General features: G+C 38.5%; 3 protein-coding genes across 7 annotated transcripts; all 3 read right to left on the bottom strand.

Moving 5' to 3' along the window:
• Window positions 1–229: 229 nt before the first annotated feature.
• Window positions 230–14,218, bottom strand: LOC131312012 (coiled-coil domain-containing protein SCD2-like). Of its 5 annotated transcripts, none has more exons than XM_058339702.1 (19): window positions 13,744–14,218; window positions 11,174–11,337; window positions 10,947–10,996; window positions 10,557–10,635; window positions 10,399–10,474; window positions 10,115–10,156; window positions 9,934–9,996; window positions 9,070–9,119; window positions 8,968–8,995; window positions 8,623–8,697; window positions 8,400–8,510; window positions 8,248–8,308; window positions 4,468–4,584; window positions 4,253–4,377; window positions 3,921–3,990; window positions 3,369–3,410; window positions 2,519–2,559; window positions 1,013–1,139; window positions 230–524 (listed from the first exon to the last, which is right to left on the bottom strand). In XM_058339702.1, exons 1-19 carry the CDS (start codon window positions 14,050–14,052, stop codon window positions 430–432), a joined length of 1,725 nt encoding a protein of 574 aa, XP_058195685.1. In that variant the 5' UTR covers window positions 14,053–14,218; the 3' UTR covers window positions 230–429. The 5 variants fall into 5 exon arrangements, with proteins under 5 accessions (XP_058195685.1, XP_058195689.1, XP_058195687.1 ...); XM_058339706.1 differs by having other exon boundaries at window positions 11,174–11,333; window positions 13,744–13,879; XM_058339703.1 differs by having other exon boundaries at window positions 232–524; window positions 4,253–4,371; window positions 13,744–14,216.
• A 1,557-nt stretch (window positions 14,219–15,775) lies between these two features.
• On the bottom strand, window positions 15,776–18,524 carry LOC131312008 (acyl carrier protein 1, chloroplastic-like). The gene is made up of 4 exons (XM_058339697.1): window positions 18,120–18,524; window positions 17,031–17,117; window positions 16,310–16,432; window positions 15,776–16,192 (listed from the first exon to the last, which is right to left on the bottom strand). Exons 1-4 carry the CDS (start codon window positions 18,198–18,200, stop codon window positions 16,061–16,063), a joined length of 423 nt encoding a protein of 140 aa, XP_058195680.1. The 5' UTR covers window positions 18,201–18,524; the 3' UTR covers window positions 15,776–16,060.
• Window positions 18,525–19,253: 729 nt separating this feature from the next.
• On the bottom strand, window positions 19,254–26,779 carry LOC131312007 (uncharacterized). The gene is made up of 14 exons (XM_058339696.1): window positions 26,569–26,779; window positions 26,132–26,231; window positions 25,506–25,625; window positions 24,257–24,354; window positions 24,088–24,171; window positions 23,798–23,931; window positions 23,600–23,672; window positions 23,462–23,507; window positions 22,779–22,888; window positions 22,570–22,677; window positions 22,431–22,490; window positions 21,754–21,815; window positions 21,056–21,377; window positions 19,254–19,912 (listed from the first exon to the last, which is right to left on the bottom strand). Exons 1-14 carry the CDS (start codon window positions 26,635–26,637, stop codon window positions 19,697–19,699), a joined length of 1,602 nt encoding a protein of 533 aa, XP_058195679.1. The 5' UTR covers window positions 26,638–26,779; the 3' UTR covers window positions 19,254–19,696.
• Window positions 26,780–27,375: the final 596 nt, after the last annotated feature.

Genomic DNA, 27,375 nt, shown 5'->3' with positions numbered 1-27,375 from the left:
TTCAAAGACGGAATAACCAATCAAACTACTTCGGTTACGCTATCCTTGACTCGTGCTAAATGAAACACACACAAAAGAAAGAAAGAAATATATTCGCCTTTCAAAGGCATAAATATTTATTCTTCTACAAATATATAACTTCTAATTTGGTATGTAGCATCCGATCCATTTTACAAATGCCCTCCCCCCCCCCCCCCCCCCCCCCCACCCCAAAAAAAAAAAAAGGCCTACCAAAGAAGAAGAAGAGAGGCAACGGCAACCAGAGAAGATACAAGAAAATACACAGAACAAAAAAAGACTATCCTAACAACCTGGACGCAATTTGTGCAGGAAAATATCGGAAGAAAAGAAGGAAAAGAAACAACACACACATGGTCACTGCCATCATAACTGTGTCTCCGATTCTGCAGCAAGTTTGGTGTCAGTGACTCAGGCTAAAGAGGGCTGGTCAATTTCCTTGCGCAATGCCTCCCACAGTTGCTGTTCTATTCCCAGTTTCCTTAGTTCCGTCATCCCTCGACCAACTGCAACATAACAAACAATGCAAGCCATAATGTGGTGAGGATTTTTTGTAGAAAATCTTATATCGATCATTTATTTCCGAAATTGGGTACTCTTTCTTCCATTATCATATTAGACGTGGTCAATGCCAAATGCCCATGAAAATGTTTCCCAAGTCCCTTGCATTGTGAAGGATTGAATGCGTACATCCTCCTGTGGTCAAATTCAAGCAAGAAATGGCCTTGTGACAGCAATGAAGAGCAGGTCCAAATATAGGCCACCTCTATACCATGTAAATAATATCAAAGAATATTCAACCTCTCCATTTTCATAATCTAGGCTCCATTCTCTTTGTTATGCTTTCTACCAATAGTTTCCACGCTCCAACTAGAAGGCAAATCATGCCAGATGGTGTTTCGGGGATTGGGGTTGCTCTGAGTCGTGGATTCGTCCGATAGTTTAATCAAACATGTAAACATGTAAAGTAGATGCTACAACATGAGCTAATTACCGTCAACAGCATCATGTGAGGTTGGAGACTGCCCACTACGGCTGATCCAAAATTGAAGTCGATCTTCCGCAATATCTTCTTCTACGCCATGAGTTTTGGCTCTTCTCCAAAAATATATAAGCCAAGCCTGAACATATACCGTATAAAAGTTAAAAGTAAAGGGCCGCAAATTATCATGACTTCAAACTCAAACTTACACTAAACCTTCAACAAAACAAGACATTCTTGCATGCCAACTAGTTTTCAGGACACTCTGCATAAAGATTTCAGCCTACCATCTAACTTAAATGGACCAGCACACATTACCCTACGTTCCTAAAGGGACTAGACTAGCCTAACACAGTTCTGAGGTTATAGACTTCTATAATCAGCTCTAAAGGGACAACCCCAGCTTATAGAGGGATCTGCATTTAAAACTATTAACACTTTTACCAAGGGAAAAAAGACTACTCCCTCGGTGACTCCATCCCATTTTGTTTGTCCAGTATTCATTTTGTCTCTTTTGTGTCTATTGCCTATATCTTTCAATGTGGATCTTGAAAAATATGCAATATGGATCTTATTTGATAGATTTCAATTTGTTCTATAATACAAAGATTTCAATTTGTTCTGTAATACAAAGTCGTCGAAATCATGAAAAACATTAGAGATATACTTATTTACGGAGGTGCTGTAAACACCAACCAATCACAGCCGTCCAAAAGTGTTTGGTCCGGATTTTAATGAGAGAAAAGTATAACTCTTCCCTGAAAAAGTTTCATTAACATCCCAACCGTCCAAAACACTTTTGGACGGTCACAATTGAGTGTTGTAAACACTTGTTTACAGCCCCTCCGTAAATAAGATTTTCTCAAAACATTATAGATTTGAAAGATATAGGCAACAGTCACAAAAGAGACAAAAGAAATAATGAACAAACAAAATGGGACGGAGGGAGTATTAACACTGCGAGTGGATCTGAAACCGCAACGCAATTGTAACAAAATACATATACCTAAGTGCTTGAATTTCAATCTAAGGTGTTGATTCAAACTCAGTTTGGTGGTAACACCAAGAAAGAATAAGATGCACACATCACAAATTTTGTGCACTTCATGAGGTATTTTTTAGGGGTATGCACGTTTGCTGGATTTCAAAAAACTAACAGAAAGCCTCGGGATGCCAAAAAATTTCTCTTAAGGTTTATTAATTAGTAATTTCAAGCAGAAATCAGAGAATTAAAAACAAGTACTTAAATACGTCATCAGAAACTCTATATTTCTACCATAAGAATAGAAAAATACTTATGGAAATCTTACTATCCATGCAGAATTTATAGCCGCACAACAGAAAAATGGAGGAATCGAAGAATTACATACATGGCAATGAAAAATGTTACCGAACTAACTGAACAATCAGATCAAAAAGGAATCCAAGTACACCACAATAGCATAAGCACAAGTACACCACAATAGCATAAGCATGCATCATGAAGAGATGAACGAATTTACAAAGCAACAAGCAGACCTGCTTGAAAGAAACATCCTGCAACTCCTCTGAACTTAGTTCTGCAATGAAGAATATGAAAGCTGAAGTTGGTTATAGGATCAACTGGTCTTATACGCAGTGGCAATGCACCAACTATATCTTGAGATCCTCAATCACATGAATTGGAATTAGCAGAATGCAAAAATTCTAACATACGTTCAGCATTGGAAGTTAAACACAAGGAATGCATATGTAGAACACAATATCCAAATACCAAAATGCACAAGTGCTTTATTTTGAACCCTTCCAGATGGAAAGAAAAAAAAGAATATCAAAAGCCCTATGAAATAGGACAATAAGCAACAAATTCTAATCCAGGACATAGAGGGAACAGTAAAAAGTTATACCACCTAAAAGCAGGATGTTAGTCTGTCATTCCCCCTTTTCAAAAAAAAAAAAAAATTGTCTGTCACTCCCATATGGCCATATAAAAACTTGGTAAGCACATATGCTTGTCTAGATTGGAACAATTCTAGGACTAAGAAATTACGGAAGCATAAAGCAGAGGATTCAGTAGATTTGTAGACATAGAAACAGTTCTTTTGATCGATAGCAAACCACCAATAAAACATGTGCCCGCCAATAGGAAATAAAAACCCCAAAATACCACCTGTCACAATCACTGAGATGGTTCATTTTTTTTTCTCCCTGATCAGAAAATATGGCATCCTTCAATAGAAGTATTTAGGCCCATAAGAAACAAGAACCCAAAACACCAGTTGTCGCAATCACTGAGATGGTTCATTTTACAATAAATATGGCATCCCTAAATAGAAGTATTTCCACACAAAAAAAAAACCACATAAGAGCATAAGAGCATCTCTATTACCAAATGCCTCCATAGACTTGAGATCGACTGATGATTTGGGATCTGCCACAAAATGAAAAACAAGCTACAAATTTAAGCATACAAATTACAACCCACACATTCTTGAAAAGAGGATTTCAAAGATAAAACGAAGATCCGGCTCAGCTTTATACGGAAGGACATCCTAAATGCTGCCTAATAGTTTTACAGTGAAAATTTGAGGTTTTAACGTGTCATAAATAGTTATCTGCAACAGTTCTATTGCATATTGGACAAAGATACAGCTTCTTGTAAAGCTAATATTAAAATAGAAGTTTAAAAAGGCTGAAACTAATGAATCTCTAGAACAGAAACAAAATCTAGAGAAAAAAGTCATGGAAGAGGTCAACAAGGATCCATAAGAAAAGCTGCAGCGAAATAAACATTCCAAAGAGGTAGTAACAAATGAACTTATAAGATGGACAAAACCAAGATGAAATATAATTCTCATAATTATACTGCTCTTAGGTCATATTTGTCAGATATTGACTAATCATTGAATAAGAAAAGCTAGACCATGAAAATGAATCATACCAGAGGAGAATTGTCGAACTAAATTTGGCCTTCTTTGTTGGCCAAATGCAAGCACAACAGCATCCTCAACCTTAAAGAAGCAGCAATAATAAGAATCAGTTGGGAGATTTATAAACAGTTAACACTAAGAGAAACGAAAATGAACTGGAAAAAATGGGATTTGAAGGGGAAACGATCTGGCGTATTTTAATAAAAAAAAGGTAATCACACCACCAATATTACTGGTAATTCATGCTTTGTTCTGTTTAATGTACTAGAAACAACAAAAACAGAGAAAATGGAAACAACAACGTCTAGGCAAGGAACAAAACGATGAATATATCCGAGAAAACCTTCAAAGAAGCTAGTTCCCTTAAGCCCATTTCAACTGAAAGCATGCTTTCAATATTTCCTTCTCCAGTTAGGTCATTCAGATCACACATAAGTTTGCTCCTCCTATCCGAATCATTTCCTGCTCCTTGCAATAAAGAATGAAAGCCTAGTTGAGTCATGCAAGAAAATTTCCAAAATAACAAAGAAGGATTGCCATTGAAGAGGGAGGACTTGCCATTGTTCCGAGATTCCTCTTTGGCCTTTTGTCCCGCAGAAAAGACAACTTCAAATGGAAGAGGTGCTAAAGACGACCAGTGCTCATGCTTTGAAACTGCTAATTCTACACAGATACCTGCATAGTGGGCAAGTGAAAATGGCAGAAGAAAAATTTAGAGGTGATATAATAAATTACTCCCTCCCTCCCTTTTGTTGGTCCACTTTGTCGAATCCAACTTCTAAGGAGACATAACAACTGTACTTTGAACTTTCAAACTTTCCAAAATTGTCCATCACTATAGGAGTTGATTTGATTCCTTGGAGTTGTTACCATGCTTAACAAGGGAAGGGCAAATGGGGAATGATACAGTTCTTTCCACTGATTATTCAAAGTGGACATGCATTACAGTTTTTTCCATTAATTTTTCAAAGTGTACATACATTATGGGATATCCCAAAATGAGATAATGGACTGACAAAAATGGACGAAGGGAGTATGTACAAAAGACCTTCACTCATAGAAAGAAAGTGATGCAATCCAAAATATCAAAGGAATCAAAGATTCAAAGAAAGAGAGCAAAATCCCATTCAAGGGGATAAACCCCAAAGGGTAGAGAGAGAAACTATGTATCAATCAATATATTCAATATTCTTAATAATCAAAAGCTACCTAATGAGCACTCTAGACCCCTATTTATAGACCCTCTACTACAAAGGACTCAAAATGACATACATACCCTTGAACCTACTGCATCAGACTCACCCTCTTAAATAAAAAAACTTGCACTCAAGTTGGACAACAAAACACAAGACACTAAATAAAGAAAACATAGAAGTGATTATCATGCAACTCCGAACTAGATATGTGTTGCATTCCTTGATCAACGCATCAACCTCAACACAACCAATCTTCAATGTGAGCTTCTCCTTGTATACATCCACCGTGGCCATACTTAGGTGTGAATAAGCAATCCATTTGCCATGTCTTTTGTTAAGCAAAGCATTATCAAGATAATTCTCATCACTTGCTCCAAAAATGTACCTCGACTCCTTGAAAGATTCAAAAACTGGTAACAAACCATACCAAGTACTAGAGTCAAAACTCGGCACCACATCATACCCTAGACTTGCTGGAGTGAACACCATACCCAAGGGGTCTTCAAGTTGTCCCAAGTAGTGCTTACCCTCTGTCGGCAACTTTAGAACTTGTTCGGGGACCACAACATCACAAACTTGAACATATTGCGCCAAAGACAATCCAAGAGGCATGTTCGAAGAACAATCATTAGATTTTGGCTCTATGAAGTCCCCTAGAATCTGCGGATTGAAAGCAATCTCATTTGTGTTTGGTAGCACACACAATGCAACATCAATTCCATGCCATTCTTCTTGTATTTGTCCCCTATCTTCCCAATGCAAGAGGCAAGGCTCATTGTTCACAAGAATAGGCATTTCTTGTTCTATACTACTACCACCACCAACATCGTCAAATCTTTCTTCTTTATCACCACCAAACTCTTCTTCAAACTTGTTATATATTGGAGCACCATCTAAATCACCACTAGTCTCAAAGACAAAATCATCCTCCAAATCTTCGTGTGAGAGCTCATCAAAGATAGGAACATCATCATCATCATCACTGTCCTCCTTTGAAAACTCATCAAACTCGGAAACGCTTTCCAAAACACCTCCAAAATCTTCCTTCAAAGATTGGAACATTAGTATACCGATAATCATCATCACAACTTGGTTCTTTCACCTCATTGACAAAGAGAGGATTAAGAACATGATCACTAGCCTTTTCTCCAACTTTCAACTCAAGAGATGATCCCCCAACCTTGAAGCATTCGAATATTCCACACGGTCATGAATTTCTAGCCTCCAAGGTGCCGATTAAAGGTTGGTTTTCAGTTGGGACACCCCCTAAGGACTTACTCTTACCAAAACTAGTCAAGGAATCGGCATTGGGATGTTGATTGAAATGTAAGAATTCCTCCTTGAGCTTCTTCTTCATCTTACCCCATTCCCTAATCTTTTCTTTGCCCCATTCCCTAATCTTTTCTTTGCCTCTCCTTTGTCGACTAACTTTGAGTTGTGTCCACCAATCCGAAGCTCTCCCCTTAAGGCAAGTTGATGCCAACTTCACCGTCTTTTCTTCTGTAACAAACAATATTCGAACACACTCTCAATGGTGTTCAACCAACCAACGAACTCTAGTGGGCTTCCACAAGACTTGGGAAGTTCATTATCAACATTGTTCACCAATGTGTATTCAAATCCAACCAAATTTCCTCTACGCCAATGCGGAGCACCATAACGAATTTCCAATGCAATGGAATCTTTCCTTTCGGTAGCAACTTGTTCACTCAACTCTTTAATCTCATTCCTCTTGCAATTTGAATTGCCATAAGTATCAATTTCATCACCAAGCTTTCCCATAACATCTCTACCTCTACCTCTTCTGTCTCTATCTCTTTGAGCCATTACAATACCACAATCAACTCCAAACAAGCAAATCAATCCCAAAATATTGAAAACCCAATCAACTCAGTCACCGAACTCGGTTAACTCAGCGATTTTAAACCCAAACTCAGTCAACTCGGTGCAAAATCGAACAAACCCAGTTAACTCAATACCCAAACAGCCTCAAATCACATTCAATCGACACAAATGATTCCAAATAGTGACAACCCAACAACAAACCGCAAGAAATCGAAGCAAATAGCAACAAATGAAAGAGACCCAACTGAAATCGAACCTGAAACACTGATTCAAGTGCCAAAATAGTAGTTCGCAGCTCTAAGTCACTGTATTGAGCTCCGAAAATGGCCAAACGATCTGATTCAAGCGCTGAAGTAGAATTTCGAAGGGGTATTTCATTGTTCTGAGTGCCAAAATGGTGTTTGGGAGTTCAGAATTGCTGATTCGAGGTCCGAAAATGGCAGATTGGGGTTCGAAAAGTACCCAATCACTCGATTGGTGCTTGAATCGCAGATTCAAGCTCAGATCTAGATGAACAAGGACCGAATCAACTCGAACAGTGTTCGAATCATGTCTACAGCCTTCCAAATGCTTGGAAAGAGATCGAACAGCCTTCAAATCAACAGATGAGCCTTTGACTGCCTTTGGTTTAGTTGATTCAGAAGAATCGAAGGTCGTACTAGTGAGCTTTGAGGGTTTTGAGCTCTGGCGAGATTTTTCCAGCGCTATTTCAGGTTTCCGGCAAGATTTTCCGGCGAGGTTTAGGTTTCCGGAAAAGTTTCCAGCAAGTTTGATGTTGGGGGTCGAGCCTAGGTGCTCTGATACCAAATGATGCAATTCAAAATATCAAAGGAATCAAAGATTCAAAGAATAGGAGCAAAATCTCATTCAAGGGGATAAACCCCAAAGGGTAGTGAGAGAAACTATGTCTCAAATCAATATATTTAATATTCTTATTCTTAATAATCAAAAGCTACACTCTAGACCCCTATTTATAGACCCTCTACTACAAAGGACTCAAAATGACATACATACTCTTAAACCTACTGCATCAGAAAGCAAAAACCACCTAAATTTGAGAAACGACATGAATGTGAAGTACTTTGGCTTCTGACATGAATCAGATAAGGCTTCTCATTTTTAAAGAAATATTTTGTAAAACAGGCAATTATATCTGAGAGACTGAACATTTGATTTCAAACTCCAATATTGCTTTTAACATTTAAATGCGAGGTAAAACATGAGAAATCATGTGAGGCAACAACTAATTTGCCACTATTTCAGACTTGCAAAGAAGAAATTACAGCATGTAAATTACCATGCTGAACAGCCAAGCCCCAGTACCAAGCAAGCCAACACCTCTTCAAAACAACCTCCTCCTAAATGTATAATCCAAAAGGTAACCAATAATCAGGAAAACAAAAAGAGAGAGGCAGAGAGCCAGTCATAAATCTTGCATTGAATGACAACCATCTCTTCGCGAGTCAAAATCATTCTCTGGGTCATTATGTGGAGAGCTTTTGCTTCAGATTCTGCTTCACCAAACTGTTCTAAAGCCTTTGCAGCAGCATTTTTTAAGTTCTGATTCAAACAAATCAAAGAAATGGGAAAATGATCAAAAGCATGCAATTAAAATTGAAAAAAAAAAATGTGAAGAAGCAGTTGAACTTAGTGAACTATTAGCTTACATTACCTCAATTTCTCCACGAAGTGCAGCAATTTCCCCGTCTCTCCCATCCTTTGTTTGTTTTGCAGCTTTTAGAGCAGCCTGTCATGGAAAATTTCATGCAGGCTAAGGGAAGCCTCTGAGAAGAAAATTACTTCGGCACAAAGCAAATAAGCACTCCGCCATTATAGAGAACCAACCAGAAACTTAGCACAGTCGGAGCAAATAACTGTAAATACTTGAATTGTATCCCCAAGCCATTGTTGGAATAAGTAATCGCAACGCAACCGATTCCTCAGCCCCAACATAAAGAAGACATATAACAAACTGCCCGACCATTGCCGATGTTGGTATGATGTAGCTCACACTCACCTCTCTTTGACGCAATGCTGCTTCCTTCCTGAAATAATTACATGACATATCATACTCTGAATGTCAAGCAGAGGAGTGACATAGGTGAGCGACCCAAGTTACCTGCTCAATAATTTAGCTTCCAATGATACACCTTCTCCAAGAGCAGCAACCTTTCAGAATGTAAATAATGGCAACGCATTACTAAGGATCTTTGGGAAGTTGTGAAAAGAAAGGAAAGACAACTGTATGACAGGTTCAAGAGTGAGTGGTGCAGAAGTATTAAATCACTAAGACAGCAATTCAGAAATCAGTTTTCCACACATGAAAACATAAATAGGTAGCAGTTGCACGATAGTCAGTATGCCAGCACAATAATCTGAATAATAATTGGTAGCTCCAAATTAGAACTGCAGGTCAGAATGATGAATCTCTATAAATAAATAAAAAGAAAAAAAAAAAGAAAAAGAAGAGAAGATGATGATGACGAAGTATGAAAGGGAACCAGCTGAAGCATTAAAATGTGATCCTGGCTAAGTACACAGATAGGGACAGGTGAGCAACAGCAAATTTTCACTAGAAAGAGAACCCCAATTGGGATCTTCTGGGTCCACTCATCTTGTTTACAACATATTTGTTTATGTTACACAGGGCCTGTATTAGGTTAGTACCTGAGACGAAACGGCAAAGTGTTTGAAAAACTACATACATTTTTCCAACCATGTGGACATCAGTGAGGTGCCGTACATGCATTCTTGGTGTGTCTACAAACTATAGTTGTCAAACATGCACATGGTATCTCCGTAGAGACCCGAACTTTTAAGCTTACCATGGAGATGAACGGCTTGTTTTATTTGTTACGAGAAAAGAGAAATTAACAAAGTATCCAATAAATCTACATTACCAAATGTGGGCAATATTAAAAAAATATAAGCAATACACAAAACATGAAAACTTGAATATTACTAGCTAAATGAGTTTATGTACTTGTTTCTCTAGCTCCCTAGCTCTGGCCTCTGCTTCTTCACGCTTTTCATCCACGCGCCGAAGCTGCAGATCAAAATCAAGCACAACTTTGAGAACTTTCACATAAAAAATTCTATTCACACTGCTAATTGCAGTCATTCATTCCCACGTTTATCTATTATTTTGGAGGTGGGAAGCTCACCTTATCCAGGATAATCTCATTCTCCTCCTGTAGCATATCAAGCTGCAATCCGACAAGATGTCTTCATATTAGGATGCATGAATTACCTCTCAAACGAAACCCAATCTAATTCAAACACACCCAAGATGAATAAAGATCTTATATTGCCTACTTATCAAGACAAACAAAACATTTAATAAAGACTTTCTATCTCCCAGAAATGGACTATACCACTCTATTTCAGAGGTTAGATACAAGCCAAGAAGACTTAAAAACTAATGGGTGACAAATGAGCATATTCATACTTCGTCTCTAAGCGCAGAAGCCTCCCGCTGATTTCCTGCATCTTTTGAGTACAGCCGTTCAGCATTTGATGTAAATCTACAACATGGCATAAAGAAAATATCATTGGTGCAAGCAAAAGACTGATGCAAGTTGAAAGTCGATCCTCCTCCACACTCACATGGAAAGAGTTAAGCCACATATTGGTTGGAAGGCTGCGATACTATAAGTACCCAGGAAATGTATTGAATAGCTTAAATCTGCCTCAAACATCACACATCAGCAACTAAGTGATAAACAACCTAAAAAGGAAGTGGCAATCTCCACCTATTGAACCACCATCTTCAGCAGCCATAGATAGACACATCGAAACTTTGACAAGTCTAAATCTAGTTACCAAGTTTTTCTACAATGTCGAAGTTGTATGATACAAATTTGAAATGTGGTCATTATATTGCAGAAAAGCCATGTCAAAATTATGGTAAAACTAGACATAAGTGTGTCAACTGTTATTAGTACAGAGGCTGTACCCCCTGCCTTTTTTTTTGTGGATAAGTTAGAGAGAGTGTACCCCATATAACATGTTTAACAGAAAGTGCCAAAGTCCAACCGTGCCAAGTTCTGGACAAAAAACAAAAACACACAAAAGATAAAAAGAACAAACAAAAGAAGTTTGAAGTGCATAAGTTTTAAACTCTATACATTACAGTTAACATGCTATTTTTATAAAAACACAACCCATAAAATAAGATCAGCAAGGACAAATAACAGAACAAGAAATGTAAGAAGAGCTGTTACCTCTTTTCTCTTAGTCTGCTACTAGGAGGGTCCATTGGTGGAAGGGAAACCGCAGTTCTTAGTGATCCTCGACTATGCGGCACTAATGTCATTGAACGAACTGAGATTGATGGTCTGCCTGCTGACGTGGAATGAACTGAATGCTCCATAAAGCTCTGACCTAACTACACACGAGAATACCCCATTAGCCTTCAGAATTAAAACCAAAGTTAAATAGCATACATTCGTCTGTTATTAACCAGTTTGTTGAAGATAGTGGTTAAATAGAGAATGAACAAAATCAATTAGTAACTACAGTTGGTTTTTTAATCACAGGGTACCCAAAACAATAAATGAACTATCCACATAAGCAAAATAACCAAATTATTGATATATTCAGTAAATCAATAGTGAATCAGACACCCAAAGTAAAAGAAATAATAACCATAAGGTATTAACTAAAAGATTTTGGTGCAAGTATCACCTACATATGAGCACGGCTGGCTTCTCCAAGGATCACTAATTAGTTTTGACTCTGAGGCTTCAACATGTTATCAGAGTTAGAGCTTTTGTGCAAGCTTATCTTATCGATTCCACCAGTGGCTGTGTAATAAGTGTACTTTGTTGTGGTCCCTATGCTGTGAATCATTTGCTTATCTGTCTATGTGCAAGCAAGTCTAGAAGCGTTAGAGCTTGTCCCTCATTCGTCAATAATTCGGCTAGTAATACAGAACTAGTGTACGAGCTTGGACGGTGTATTTTTTGGATGTTATTGCCAGGTTCAACCTAATGAACTAGTTGTAACCATAAGAAGCGGGCAACAACAAATGAATTCCGAGCTCCTCTAGCGTCCAAAAATCAAACCTCTTGATCACAGTACTAGATTATTAACCACCAACTCATTTAAAAGCTTGAGCTATTTGGTGGAGAGATCCCAACATTATATTAAGTGATCTCACATTCTATTCGAAAGCAATGTAGGATTTTATTTCTTAACATCCACTCGTGTAGACGCGTTTGGTGTATGTCATGTTTAGCCTCTTTTTGGGTCTATCATTGTGCATCTATGTAGCATAGACACGGATACGGACACACACACACAGACACGAAAATTCTAAAAAAATAGGAATATGGACACAGCGGAGGACAAACCACGTGTATATATATACATAAATGTGTGTATATATGTATATACATATACATATATACAGACATCTTCAGGTAAGGACCTTAAAATGAGGACCTTATATGCGGACCTCCCATTTCTCGCCTTTCTCGATCGGATTTCGATGATCCGAGTCGCTCAATGTGTTCAGAACATGATTTTAAGGGTACCCGTAAGAAATCGGCAAAAAAAATGACCGGGAAGGGCTTGATTTGAGCAGTTTTTATTTGAACCGTTAGATAAAAAACAAACAAAAACTGCTCGGATGAAGCCCTTCCCGGTCTGTTTTTTTTGCTGATTTCTCGCGGGTACCCTTAAAATCACGTTTTGAACACATTGAGCAGCTCGGATCATCGAAATTCGATCGGGAAAGGGAGGTCTGCATTTTATTAAAATAAGGTAGTCCTTATAAGAAGGGGACTCTACATATATATATATATATATATATATATATATATATATTCCCCAATTTTAAATTGCAAAACGTAAACAAAACGAAATGGATGGGAGGAATATGATGTTAGGGTTTCTTCTCTTTAGGACTTGTTTTTATAGGTTAACTTACACTTAAACCCAAAATATTTCAGTAATAACATAGTTACCCCTAAAAGTTTAAAAAGATACACTTACAAACGTAGTGTCCCCGTATGCGTTCCTGTCGTGTCCCCTTGAAAAATTAACCTAAGTAATTGGACACGCCACGTGACATGTCGGACACGTATCTAGCCGTGTCCCTGTGTCCCCGTGTCAGACACGGCGATACCTCGACCTCTAGAGGTGTCGGTGCTACATAGGACATGCAGTCTTATTGTGCTTGTCATTGTGGGGTATGGATTGTGAATTCTTACATGTGCTGTGGAATGGACGCACTCTGATACTCTATGAAAACTTTATATCCAGAAGATGGATACAAAGTTTCCAAAACACACTCAACAAAAAGACTAAGACGCTCTCGGTTAAACTTCACACTGGCTAACTATCATCACAATCATAACAATCCAATTGAATTGGATCTAGGGCTGGTGAAAAGAACCAAGCTGCTCAAGGCTCGGCTCTCGTTATGTGCTCAGTTCGTTTCGTTAGTAAACGAGTCGAGTTTTAAGCTCTTCTCAAGTCAGTTGTAACTCAGACTCGTTTATAGAGGCTCCTTTATTAAGCGATTCAAGCTCAAACACCTCGATACTAAACGAGCCGAGCTCGAACTTAGATTATTTAGGGTGGGACTCGGACTCGGGCTAACGAGCTGAGCTCGAACTTAGATTATTTAGGGTGGGACTCGGACTCGAGCTCGAGCGGAGCCCGAACTGGGCTAGTTTTGAATGAGCCGAGCTTGAACACTTCAAGGCTCAGCTCAGCTCGTTTGCAACCTTAATAAATTTTGGATACCAACTAAACTGCAAAACAGAGAACTGGAGGATAACATTACCGCAGGTGACGGAGATGTATTAGTACTAGGACGCGTACGACTGCTGTTACTGAGTAGCGGAGTTTCGCCGAATTGGAACCCTAGGTCGTCGTCGTCTTCGTCGTCCTCGGCAGTCTGGGAAGCCATGACCCGCGCCAGGCGCTGCGCGGCGGCCTTGGCGGCGACGTTTTGAGTCCGCCTGACAGTGGAGACGCCGTTCGGTGGCCGGGCGTTGGGGTGCAGCGGCGACATCGCCGGAGACGAGGATCCGGTGCTGCTCCCACTCCACTGCCGCGTGTGCACCGGGCTCCCCGTTCGACTCCGGTCCATAACTATGGACAAGTATAGTATGTGTATAATTACGTTTGGGTGTATCTATTTTCAAGATGCTGGATTCTGTTGAAGCTAGATTCTCGACGAGTATAGTATGTAGTAGTATATAAGAAGCTTTCTGTGGGAGATTTTCTCGAGAGAGAGAGAGAGAGAGAGAGAGAAAGAGAGAGAGAGAAGGTGGGTATTGACTGATTTGATAACTGATGACAACGAGAGGAGAAGGGACCTTTCAACGACGACGTCACCCACACTGGAGTATTGTTATTGTGGCTTGATGATGCCAACAATTGAATGGTTGAGATTACACACAATATCGTACAATTCGGCTTGTTGATTGCCGAGATCAATACTATTAGTAAGTAGAAAGTCTATGCACGCATTTCTTTTATACAAAATTCTGAATATAATTATATCTGAAATTGTTTAATGAAGGTAGAATATATATATCGAACAGTTTTGAACACATAAAATTGTGTTTTTAAGTTGTGTATATAATGTTCTTCATTTGGGAGAGGTCGGCCACTAGGGATGGTGCATAAAATGGGATATCACAAGGATATGCACCCGCCCATGGCATTACAATCTCATGGCCGCTTTATTCTTTGATTGCCCTATGCACTGTGTGGCACACTGTGTGCTATGCACCCACCTATGACATTGAATCTCATGGCCGCTTGTTCTTTGATGGCTCCGGTTGAGGTTGTGCGTGCATAGCACAAATGCTGTGCAGTCGTTTATGGGATCCACCCCGGATCCATTATGTTATTTAAACTGTTTATTTTGTTCATTCCATCGAGTATGTAGTTCACGTGAAAATTCAGGTTGATCGGACATCGATAACTACTTCTTTTGGTAGGTGCAGAATATTGAGTTTCATAGGAGGATCTTTGCAGCATGGCGAGTCCCTTGGTGTAAATACTTCATCCGTCTCAAGTCCCTTGGTGTAAATACTTCATAGGAGTATCTTTGCAAAGTGGCATTATCATTGGCCTTAAATTTACAAGGTTTATATGATTTAAAAACTTTTTTTTCCTAATAGAGCTAATTGAAATTTACAGAACAATAGCTTTATTATTTACTCCGTACTATGTAACATGAGTTTAAGGTAGAAATAGTTTTTTACCCATTGGGGGACAAACAACTAGGACATAGCGAGTGCCAAATTTTTTAGCTAGTGAATGTGCAAAAAACTCCAATAGATTGACTGTTGAATAAGCGAACGATTCGTGATCATAGAACTTTTCAATCAAACATATGCATTTACGTTCCTGTTCAATGATATGAAGGCAAGATTCCAGATTTGAAACAAGTTTACCAATCACCAAATCTCTCAAGTTTCACCAATTTGACATTCTGTCAAGGAATTGTACCTACTACCAGTAAAAGACGAGGCAGAGCCAAAACCTATGAAATCCAGGCATGCTTGCACATAGGCAGCAAAGCTTCAACTCATATCAAAAAGCATGCTGTTGGAAATTAACATACATATTGTTATTCCAATCGATGCCGAATTTGCTATTTCCCCTCGCGAGTATCCACTTTTTTTTTTTTGTCTGTTACACGAGAGTCTGTCACATGAGACTCTCTTTTTGGTATCTTACTGTCATGTAGTCTCTCTTTCCCCCCCATCAGTTATAGAGAGACGAGAGGTATAACAAATACTGAGGGAGAGGAATGAGCCCAACTCTAATAGCAAGTGATATTGTAGACAATCAACACATATAAAAGTTTAAGCTATTAGAAAGAACACTAATGTTGTTGCAAAAAGACACATCAACAATGCCTTCATACCAGGTCTGGTGTGATCCTCCACCCAAATCTTGCAAGAAGGAATTGAATCGTAATTCAAAATTCCAATACCGATACCATTTCTTCTCTAGAAAATACGAATGCAGAAAACAAGCAACAACTAGGTCTAGCTCCACCAAATGATCCTACCTCACACAAGCTCAAAAAATTTCCGTAATGCTCACATTTGTCTATCTTCGGCTGCGGAATATAGGTTCTAAGCTGCGGCTTTCTTTTGAACGAGTTTCTCAATCAAGTCAGCCGCTTCTTGGACAGTCGTTATGTTATCAGAGTTCTCCTCTTCCACAGTAATGTCAAACTCTTCCTCTAGTCCCATCACAATCTCCACCTGTTCACATCCATATGCCCATTAAATTCTACTAACAGAAAAGTACCGGTCAAAAACATTGCAGCAGTTCTTCCAAATCTGTCAAGCAATACATCTGTAAAAGCGGATGAGGCTTACTGTGTCAAGGGAATCTGCACCTAGTGCTGTAAACTTGGTATCTGGAGTGACCTCAGATTCGGGTGTGAGTGCCAATTGTTTCCTCACAATCTCACATACTTTATCCACTGTTTCGGGCTTTGCCTGTCAAGTTATGCACCTCATGTAAATTCTGTCGGAAATTATAACAAAAATGAAGTGTTTAAGGTTTAAGTAATTTTTTCCCTATACAATTTCATTATGATCGAAACCAAATTATGTCACAAAAGACTTGTGCTTTACAGCCATTATGCAATATGTAATTTTAACCGTGATGCATCAGGAGAAATTTACTATCTTGCATTCCATACAGTTATATATTGAGGAAGAAAAAGAGCTTTTACAAAGAGAGAGATGGATATTGATACAGAAACATACGGTGATAGCAAGACGTTTGCAAAAGATTCTATGTACTACTTCCTATGTTTATGGCATTTTGGTTCGCGACATCTTAACACCCTCATGTGTATGGGACCTATGGATTTAAGACATGGACATTGCGCCTCCCATTCTCTTACTACTTTCTGTTATCTTCATTCTAGGTCACTCGTACACATAGTGCACTGTAAATCCATTTTGATGTGAGATTGTGATTCGGAAACGTAGAAGATGAGCAAGGACATAGAGTCTCAGGCAACTTATTCTACAAATTATACACATAGGTTGCATGCAAGGTAAAGAAAAGGGGGGAAGAATAAAATACTGCGCAAGAAATACTGAAGCGGGAGGTTCTGAGAGAAGCGAAGCCCCTCCTTGCCGAGCCCATGGAAACTAGCTTCACTCCATTTACCTGCATATAACCATACAAAGCATAACTGTTGATTTGGTTCGTTGTTTAATTTTGCGACAGCCATGATATGTGCATTTTCAAGAACCGGAAAATGCAGTTCATTCTCTGGATATCCAATTCATCACTTACGATATCAAACAAACTGCAGCAACTAAGTCCTTAGATGATTCAAAAAACACATAATGCTGAGAAATTTAGTCAAAAGATTTGCTATATCCTGGACCACCTACCCAAAAACAGGTGTTCCCTCATCCTTTCAACTCAAACACCCATGATGCAAAAAGGAAAGTACAATAATAACAATAACAGTGACTTTGTAATCCTCACTCGATGGGAATATGTGCGGGGGAGGACCAGAGACATACCTAACCTCTAAGAATATCTGCAATTATGCACAAAATGGCTTCTCTCAGAAAGCTTTACTACTGAAATAGGGGATCCAGCCAGGTTCTACTGATCATGTCCCCTTCCCACATTTTTGTGGCTAAAGGGGAATTCAAGAAAGTGGAGCCCTTTGTGCATTTTACAAGCAAAACAACGAAAAAGACAAGGCAATTTCAAAAAGCAGAATTAGTAGTATTCAACAAGATTAAATTCCGGAATTATGCATATCATTACAAAATTTTAAAACAATACTTAAAAATCCACTCTTCATTCATCTTTAGCAGCAAAAGTAATAATTACGCTTGTTCGTTCCATCAATTTTCACTTATTTGACAAGCTCATTTGAATGAATGTGACCTATACATAGTGAACACTACCACACAGCTTTTTCGGGCATCTCATGTTAGTAGAATTTCGGGGTCCACGGCGAACGTCTTGCTCGCCTTAACTCATGTCCGGTACCAATTTGAGCTGAAAAAATATGTACTAAATCCGGATTTCCATCCCGTGTACAAAACAACGTTCAAAAAAATTGCACAAGAGCTGTTTGTCAAAACGCCAATACGAGAGTACAGAAAAGAATGACACACAGAAGCAACAAGTTTTTTTTTCTTTCACCTGGGAATGGTTTATCTTGGTAGACTGAGTCAGCATTGTAGGTTGGAACCCAAGACTGGCAGTAATTGAAACAGCAGCCATTGGAGAGCCCAAAACTGGAAACTGGGATTTGGAAAAAATGCAAGTGTGGAGTACTACTATTTTCAACTGAGAAAATTGGGGGTTGGGGAGAAGTTTTTTCTGCAGTGGAGGAAGGAATCTAGGATGTGGCTTATGAGTGGCCAAGATTCGTTCTCCACCATCAGAGGCCTATCTTTATGATGACGTGGCAAATGGATTAGTTTTCGTCCGGGGCCTTCACTCCCAAACATTATTAGTGCTTTCTCGAGGAATGCTTTACGACAATTCCCGATTACACCGGTACAGTCCCCTACCTCGAAGTGTCATTGGCGGCGCTACGTGTATATTATAGGGTGAGCGAGTGCAATCTTGGTCACGCATTTCTGTGAAGCTCATGCTAAGTTTTAATTTGAATGAAATCATGATCATTCAGTTTGTAGAAATTAAACTTTCTAGGCAATTCCGAAACAAAACAACTCAATCAATCCCCTATTGATGAGTATTCAATCAAATAACACTTGTTTTGGTCCATAATTTGGGACCAAGAATTGAATGATTTACTCCAGCCTGTGCTGCTATTTAATTGAGCTTTTTTAATTTTTTTTCGGAGATGCCTAAAAATTCAAGTTTCATGAATGACGGGTACTAAAGTGGAGCTCTTTTGAGGGAGGGCAAGAGGATAATTTCACCTACCAAACTCACCTAGGCAATTGCTTACTAGAAAGCTCTAAAGGGTGAGAAATTTTTTCGGGTGGGTGAATGAATTGCACTCAGAGTGTGCACATGAACACCCTCAAGTAAAAAGTACCAATAGGAAAAGAAATTATTGTTAATTTTTCTTATTTCTGATTTAACAGACTTGGACTACCCTTAAAAAATACTACTGATCACTAATGTTTGGCTATTTATTAATCCACTTTGTTACACCAAAACACCAATAATTTAGCTTCAATGCAATCTACCACTATTCACTTTATAATCCTTCCAACACAAAATGATAACAGTATATTTCTTTTCAATTGGCAATGCAAAATGAAATCTCATACCGAACGCATTGAATCCCACATTATTTCGTATTAGAATTCGGTATACAAACATACTGAATTGCAAAGATAAAGTGAGTGCATGACAAGACGGAAGTTGAACGACAGACTAGTGAAGGAGCGATGCTACATTTTAGTACACAAATCATTTTGTGCATGATCCCAACTAAAAAGTAAAAACACAACAACTCATACCATCTACTCACCAATACACAATATAGATATCAAGACCATTTCAAAGTAATTAGATAGATCCACAACTTAAGCTGCTTTTCAAAATGTCGTTGAGGCTTGCCTAAATAACACCAGCTTGGTTAGGGTTCAATATGCCTTGAAGTCACAAAAACCATCAATGGCATGGATCAAAATGCAAAACAGTTCCGGGCGAATTTAAGAAGAATGAGCTTTTTATCATACACGATTCTAGCTATTTTGCAATGCTTGCTTCTGTAATTTTCTATAACACACAATGATTCAGCTGGGTCTGTGATCTTGACTCAGGTGTAGAGGGAATACAGTATCAAAAACAACCCTCGCAAACACATGCCGAACTTCTTGTAAGCTGCCCAGGGCTAGCAAATTGTAATCAATCTTACTACCTTGTTTGGCAACAAATCCCTTTTCCTTTCCCAGCCTTGCACATTCAAACATCTTGCACACTCTCAAATACAGGTCTAATGAGATAAATACCTGCAAATATAAACCAAAACAAATGAAAGAAACTATGAAAGCAATCCAGCTCATTCGAATTTGAATAATAAATGAACGTCAATAGACCAAGAACTGACCAAAAAAATCCCATGGAGGAGCATTTTGGTTTGGTTTTATCTCTCCTTTTTGCAAAATGCATGTTTTATACCTCTCCCTAACATATTATACTATGTTTTCGAATTTTCTAGACTATGATTCGATTTAGTCACTTGGGGAAATGCGTCTAGTCGTCTATAGCATGAAGTCAAAACAACACAAATTTTAATCCCTTTCCTCCAAGATTTAGAAATTGGTGCTATAATACAAATATCAATCTACATGACATAAAGCAATTGCATATCTATATATTACCAAAATATTGTTATACAACTCTATCTTTTGCACGATACGTTCCGTGTCCTATATTTTTTATAATTTCAGTGTTCGGGTGTTTGTGTCAGTGTGCCCCGTGCCATGTCCGTGTCGTGTCTGCTTATGTGCTTCTTAGGAGAATATTAGGACTATGGATCCCACTTCCAAGGTTGTGAACCGAGAGTGAATGGACCAAAGGGACATAATGGTCTAAGACCAAGGAACTCTACGCATTCCATGGCCTAGGACCAAGGGCATGGAGAATGTTAGAACTTGTGGCTCATATATGAGAGGTACAGAGAAGTTCTACAATAAGGGTCAGTTGCAGGCGTAGTGGAGAGGAGCCAAGCGCAATGAAGTGGAACGGAACGGAACGAAGCGATACAACTGGCCTATCACGGTTCCAAAGTAGTCTGGGCCGAAGGCCCAGCCGTTCCGTAATTTGGGGGGGTGCCGGGGGGGCGTAGGTACGGTGTTTTAAGGGTATTATGGGTATTCAGGCCATAATACGAATTAGGGCAGGAATAGAGGAGGTATAAATATTCTCTATTCTAAAACCCTATGTACTGGGATCATCAATAACTGCTCTCTTGCTCCCGTGGATGTACCTGGTTTTGGGGAACCATGTATATTGCTGTGTCGATTTCTTTACTGTTTTATACTCGTGAATTGTGTGTGTGTTCCGATCCTAACAGAGAAAAAAGTAGGTAGTGAAAGGAAAGGGGAAATAAGAAGGGGAACCAAATGAAAAAGGCAGATTTGAGGGATTACCAGATCCGAATATGGTGCGGTAGGGTACAGGGAGGTCATGGAAATTGCCTTTGAGACAAAGTGCTCATCAGTCATGTTAGTCAAAATGTTTTTAACTGATGCTGCTAGATTCATAACCTCATCTCTCAACGACTCCACTTCAAGATTCTGGGGTTGCAACAATTCGTGAAAGCTGATGTCATGCGGTGTAGAAATACTCCTTGCTATGTTTAAAGCCTCTGAAATATCTCCTCCATTGTGAACGGCAAGGCAAAATGCAGCCACCACCAAAGGATCTCTAGGTTGGTCGGACAATGCTTTATGAAATGCTAAGATGCCAACCCTGAAAATATTAGATCTCCGTAAGTCTGACTTGAAAATAACTACTTACCAGATTAAAACTAATTTTCTTGCATCTCCCAGTACAGTGGATTCAGTATTTTAATCTTCTAGGTCACAATTACTTTACCCCGGTATAGCGCGAAGATGAATAAAATTTTGAACATTCATTCCAGAAAATATTTTGGAAAGGAGCCAAAAAAAGGAGAAATTTATCTTAACTGCAGAAGGTAAAGCATGGTGTTGTAACTGCAAAAAGTTAATAATTGTCTATATTACCTTTGATCAATTTACCATCAAATTCCACCTTCTCTTTAATAAGTGTATTGCCCCGCTTAATTAACTAACGACAAATCAAATGCTGTCGACTGCAATCTTACCACAAGCTACAGTGACAAGGCCGGTCGGGTGCCAAAAGATTGTCCATTGTAGAAAATAAAGACTGCAGACAAAACCAGAGGAGATTAACCATTCACTATTATACCCAAGCAATAGAAACATTTTGACAAAACTAAGCCTCCTTTAAGAAAATAAATATAGTGTTTTGGATACACAAGTACATAGATAGCATCTGGGCTGACAATAAGTACAGAGCTGCCTAATGAGACAACATCAAGAACTTCTGAAATAACACTCAAGTTTGACTTTTCCAAAGATTGTCTGACAAACAAAACAGTATTTCTAAATAAAATATCCATAAAGGAAATTTATCAAGATAAATATTCTTTTTTTTTTTTTTTTTGTCAAGATCAAGATAAATATTCGATGTGTAATGGGAATGCCATCACAGAGGTGAAAAGCCTGTCATCTGAATGTAAAACTAGAGGCAACTCCCCATGATCGGATGCCATTCCTAGTGAAAGCAGGAAAGCAGGTGTAGTGAGCAAGTACTGGGAGTCAAAAAAGCTCCCTAAACAGATCTACGGTATGATGTCCACAAAATATTGCTCATTGCAGTATAACTAGATTCCAACAAACAATACTATTAAGTATCATAAAATGTGAGCGTGAGAAAAATCCGTACAAGACACTACAAAAGTCTATGCACTTAACTTACCAGAAGCATATTAGATCGTCTGTCCCATCTCCTAAAACCTTGTTGAACAAAATATGCTGCCTGCAATAAGCAGCTACACTAAAGTTTTACTTTAGGAGACCAACCAGTAAAGCAACAGATCTAAGATCAAACTCCATACTTGAATTGGCAAAAGTATTTCAAGAACACGGTATCTCCATAATAATCTCAAAGAAGCTTCTGCAGAACCATATGCCAGCATATAATTCATCTCCATGAGAATCCTTACCTACAAAATTCGAGTGGGGGAATACCACTAGGACTTTTTCAGTTCACGGAAACAAAGAGAAGCAATTAACTGTACAAGAGGAAGAAGAGGTTTTGATATACCTTATCAAGTCTTAGAACTGAAGAGGCTAAATATGTTATACTACGACCTGTCTGGTGAGTGAAGCTGAATCCTAAACGAGCAGCAATTCTAACTGCACGGAGAATTCGAGCTGCAAAATAGAGTAACAGCATCCTAAAACGACAGCAATAGATATGATACAAGAAAAGGAAAAAAGATGATGATGATTATGACGGTGGTACCTATGTCAAATGAACTCTTCTAGACTTTCGTAAGTTACCACATGACTAAAGGTATTAGATGTGTACAGACATTATGCCTACCTAGTTGAGGTCACAAAATAAAGACTTCTATTTTTTCTGTATAAAATGCTCTATCTTGTTTGCAAACACCATGTTATCCTAGCAAGAGAACATCAATGGCCAGGAAGTGCCCTGATGTCCTTGGACACAACAATCTGAAAAACCCAACACTAGGATCTGTAAGCGCATGGAAATTACTACGTGGGCCAGGATGATGACTACTATGATGACCTCAATGATTAATTTCATGGCTGCTGGCTCAACTTAAAAGAAAATGAGTTCATAAGTTCCAACAGTGCCTTATTGGTATTTGAGGTTGACATGTTTTACTTTTCATCACAATAAAGAGAATTCTACCAAAAAAATCATGGAAATAGACATGTTTACAATATCCATAGGAAAAAGTTGCAAAAAGATCTCACCACAATCCTGTTGGAATGAATCCATTGCACGAATCATAGTCCTAACCTAAGGAAAAAGGAAATGATGTGAGCACACAGAACAGAGAACACAAATATAGGGAATTTAATTCATTATAATCTAACGGAGATATATCACACTTTAGCTTGTTTAATATCTTCCAGTCCACCCATGTAATCGTACACCAGATTTGCACAAGGATCGAACATCAACCTGAGAAATAAAAAAGAAACAACAAAACCATATATTTACAAACCAGAGAAATAAAAAAGAAGAAGTCAGATTAACACTCAAAATAACAGTCTGAATTTTGATGCTACAAGTGTCTAAGTAGCAACCCGTTTATTGTGAAATCGCGCTGCAAGCAATTCCTCCAGCGCATATAATCCTTCTCGTCACAGCCAACAGGACTTTCGTACGCAAAACCTAAGTCACTGTCTTGATTTGTGGCACAGGTGCTAAAACTCGATACCTAATTGAACAAGGAAATCTGGCTCATATCAGGAAAACGTTGCACTTTCCAATTAAAATATTTACGAGGTACAAACTTAAAGAAGTACCACATTAAAATATTTTTTCTCAACTGCTACCACCTACAAGAGATACAAATCATCCAAAAATAACAAACCTCGACAATTGTATCCTCGACATGGACATGGCAAATGGGAAACCGTCGTCCAATAATATGACATAGTGAAAATACACTCCTCACCTGTTGATATCCATAAAAATCATTGCGCGATGAAACTAACACCAACGTCTATTAAAACACAAACGAAAACATGGCAAATACTAGCCTCCTTAAGTTCAGCTGAAGTAATTATGTCGAAGTCCTTTGGTGTCCGCTTTAAAATAAGGTCACGTACACAACCTCCGACAAGGTAAACTTCAAATCCTACAAATTGACAAAGCAAAGGTTAAACACATATCAAGCACAGATAGACAGCAAAACTGTAAAAGCTTCCCATCAGAGGGAACTGGGAAAAACAAGTTAATCCAACCATGAGTTCATGTTTCCATGGTATACATAACTACATAAGAGTTGGGAGGGATGATGTATCAATTCAGTGCTACATCTGACAGCATGAAGCATGGAAAGAAATCAGGAAATTTATGACTTGTGGCTTAATAGGCTTAAAAGCACAAAGTTCCTGGCTAGGTGCTTTACCTTGGTACAAAAACGGCCCATACTACATAGTGGAGCTCAATGATGTGGTCATTAAAGTATGTCATGGAAGTCATTATTGTCGTAGCAAAATCCATTGATTAGCAAACATATGAATTTGTTAGTGACACAACAGTTTAACATTCAATATGGTAACTGATAATTAATTTGCCCCAAATTTCTTGTAATTGGTTGTAGTGATAATGGGCACGATAGGATGAGAGCAGGAAATCATATGCCTGATTATGTTGCCTGGAAGAGAAATGGTGAAAAGGTTTGTGTGGCAAACAATTAACATCTGTAATTAAAATAAGCTAGTATTAATAGATATAAATCAGCAGGCCAAGTCAATGTCAAATAATCATTTTCGATCTTCTGAGCTAAACAGGTACTCTAAATCATGAATAGCATAAAAGAATACTCATCATATTCCCGGTTAATTAGTCAATTTCCTTTTTCCACCATCAACTCAAATCAATTAAATAGCACTCGTTCAAATTATGCAAAGGGAAATTTATCTGTTAACTAATTCTTAAGGTGGATATTCAAATGAAGTATTCTGTATTCAGATTCAACGATACAAAAGGCGTAGTTATAGGTGGCTTGCAATGGATACAAGGTAGAAGATATATTTTGTTGGGATCTTTTTATAACCACAATCCTTGATATGAGGTATTCCAGATAACTTCCACGACACAGTTATCATATCTCACAAACAATGTTCAAAACCATATGTAAGCTATCAAATCCAAATTTGAGATAGTCTCGTTTGAGACCATGCTAGCTCAACAATTCGAAATGTCTAATATGGGCCTAATGGATCGAACTCATGTCAAATCCCTTCATTTCAAATCCACCATTCAAATGAACAAAAATATTACCTTCTTTTTTCAGTCGATCCAAAACCACTCTCGAAGGTTTGGAAATCAAAGAATTACTGATCCCAAGGTCTTTCGAACTCAATCTCTTCCATTCCGGTGCCTTACAGTTACCTTCATCTACTTCACATTTAAACAAATAAATTTGTACCATAATAACAAAGCAATACACAATTTAGAACCATCATTATGGTACCAGCCCAAATCAAATGCGAGCAAGGTTTTAGCTGCTAAAATGAGTGGTCTCCCAAAAGTTGTGTACTATTCATGAAACATAGGTCTATAAAATTGCATTCATTCAGAATGAGCATTTCAAATAACTAAAATTGATTATAAGAGCATAATTAGTACTTTTTCCACTAAAAATACAAGAGTGAACCTTTAGTGATTATTCGAAAATTTTGTAACGACATGCATAATTTTAAAACTTTATACTGTTGAAATGAACACTAATAATTTCTCTTTTGAATTTTGTCTAATCCTTTTACCATTTTCCTGGTAAAATTTATAGGCCCCCATTCTATTAAGTTTGCCTTGGCCCTTAAAAATATCAGGACAAGTCCTGACCATTGATCAATCAATATCAATGACTCCAAAACCCTAACTTTACAGTACAAAACCTTACTTGCCTTCTACACTGGAATTAACCTCATGGCGGTTGCTGTTGCCTTTAACGAGACTCTCTGGTTCATCAGTTGTCTCCAATGCTCCAACCGAGCTGAGTCGAACCTTAATGCACAACAAATATACAAATAACACTAGCTATCACATTAAATTATATTCATGCTTAACCCCAAGGGATTGGCCCGGTGGTCAAGGTCTTGGACTTGGGGGTTTGCTCCCTCGTAAGGTCTCAGGTTCGAAACCTCACAATGCTATCAACTCATTTGGGCCAGTGCATACGGAGTGATTGCTTTGGCTTTAATTGAGCTCCCCGCAAGTGGACGGTGGGATGGGGCCCAGGATTAGTCAAGGTGCACGCAAGCTGGCCCGACACGTGAGTTATCGGAAAAAAAAATTATATTCACGCCTGCTTACATATATGTATGTCTGTGTATATGCATACCTTTCGAGCGGAACGGTGAAGAGGAAAATGGGGTAGGCAAGAGAATCCCAAGCCAACGGAAATGGCCATGGACGAGCTTCGGTTGCTTCAACATCCCATGAGGGTTTAAGCAAACTAGCAAAGGTAAAACCCTCGGAGTAGAGGGAACGGGGAGGAAGACAGTACTCTTCTGGGCCGTGGGAAGGGATGGCCCAATGAAAAAAAGTGAACTTATGTTTCAGACTTGGTGTTGGGCTTCGATTGAACAGACCAGTAAGAATTTTTTGGTGGGAACAACAGAAATAGAAAAGAAACTACACTCTCTAAAAAGGCTACGACTCCTCTCATATCCGCCTCCAACAAAGGAATGATGCCGTCTGGCGGGATGCCGTCCTCTTGTTCGACTCCCATGTTCGCAAATCTATCCGTCACTTTGTTGCCCTCCCGAAGTGTGCTTCAGGATGCATCTCGTGGCAGCCATGAGGGCTTTGCATTTTTTGATCAGGACTATGTGCGGAGTGTTTAGGAGCAACTTTTTTTTGCGGTTTAAAAACTATGGTTTGCGAGCTATAGATTTTCTTGTTCGAAAAAAAGTTAAAAGATTTTGGATGGTAATCAAAGTAGATTCTAAATTTGTGAGTGTATGGATGGTATATGCAGTATAGATTATGAATGCGTAAGAGTGTGTGGGGGATAATATGAAGAATAGATTGCAATACGTTTCTTTGACCATGTTGCCCTTTACTAGGATCGATGTACGTATAATGGGTAGTTCTTGGGATGAAATATCATGAGAATATCAGTCTTTTGGTTCAAATGTAATGGAGA

Source organism: Rhododendron vialii, chromosome 12a (genome assembly GCF_030253575.1).
Source record: "Rhododendron vialii isolate Sample 1 chromosome 12a, ASM3025357v1".
Taxonomy (NCBI): domain Eukaryota; kingdom Viridiplantae; phylum Streptophyta; class Magnoliopsida; order Ericales; family Ericaceae; genus Rhododendron; species Rhododendron vialii.
This window is presented reverse-complemented; position numbering and strand designations above follow the sequence as displayed.

Coding starts and splice junctions, on each gene's coding strand:
- LOC131312012 (XM_058339702.1), bottom strand. CDS start 14,052: ATGGACCGGAGTCGAACGGGGAGCCCGGTGCACACGCGGCAGTGGAGT. Junction 9,997..10,114: donor ATGAGATTATCCTGGATAAG/GTGAGCTTCCCA, acceptor TTTGATCTGCAG/CTTCGGCGCGTGGATGAAAA. Junction 525..1,012: donor CTCACATGATGCTGTTGACG/GTAATTAGCTCA, acceptor GTTATGTTGCAG/TTGGTCGAGGGATGACGGAA.
- LOC131312008 (XM_058339697.1), bottom strand. CDS start 18,200: ATGGCTGCTGTTTCAATTACTGCCAGTCTTGGGTTCCAACCTACAATG. Junction 16,433..17,030: donor GCTTCAGTATTTCTTGCGCA/GTATTTTATTCT, acceptor ATAACTTGACAG/GCAAAGCCCGAAACAGTGGA. Junction 16,193..16,309: donor GTGCAGATTCCCTTGACACA/GTAAGCCTCATC, acceptor GGATGTGAACAG/GTGGAGATTGTGATGGGACT.
- LOC131312007 (XM_058339696.1), bottom strand. CDS start 26,637: ATGGCCATTTCCGTTGGCTTGGGATTCTCTTGCCTACCCCATTTTCCT. Junction 25,626..26,131: donor GGTTAATTCCAGTGTAGAAG/GCAAGTAAGGTT, acceptor TTAAATGTGAAG/TAGATGAAGGTAACTGTAAG. Junction 24,355..25,505: donor GGATCGACTGAAAAAAGAAG/GTAATATTTTTG, acceptor GTCAATTTGTAG/GATTTGAAGTTTACCTTGTC.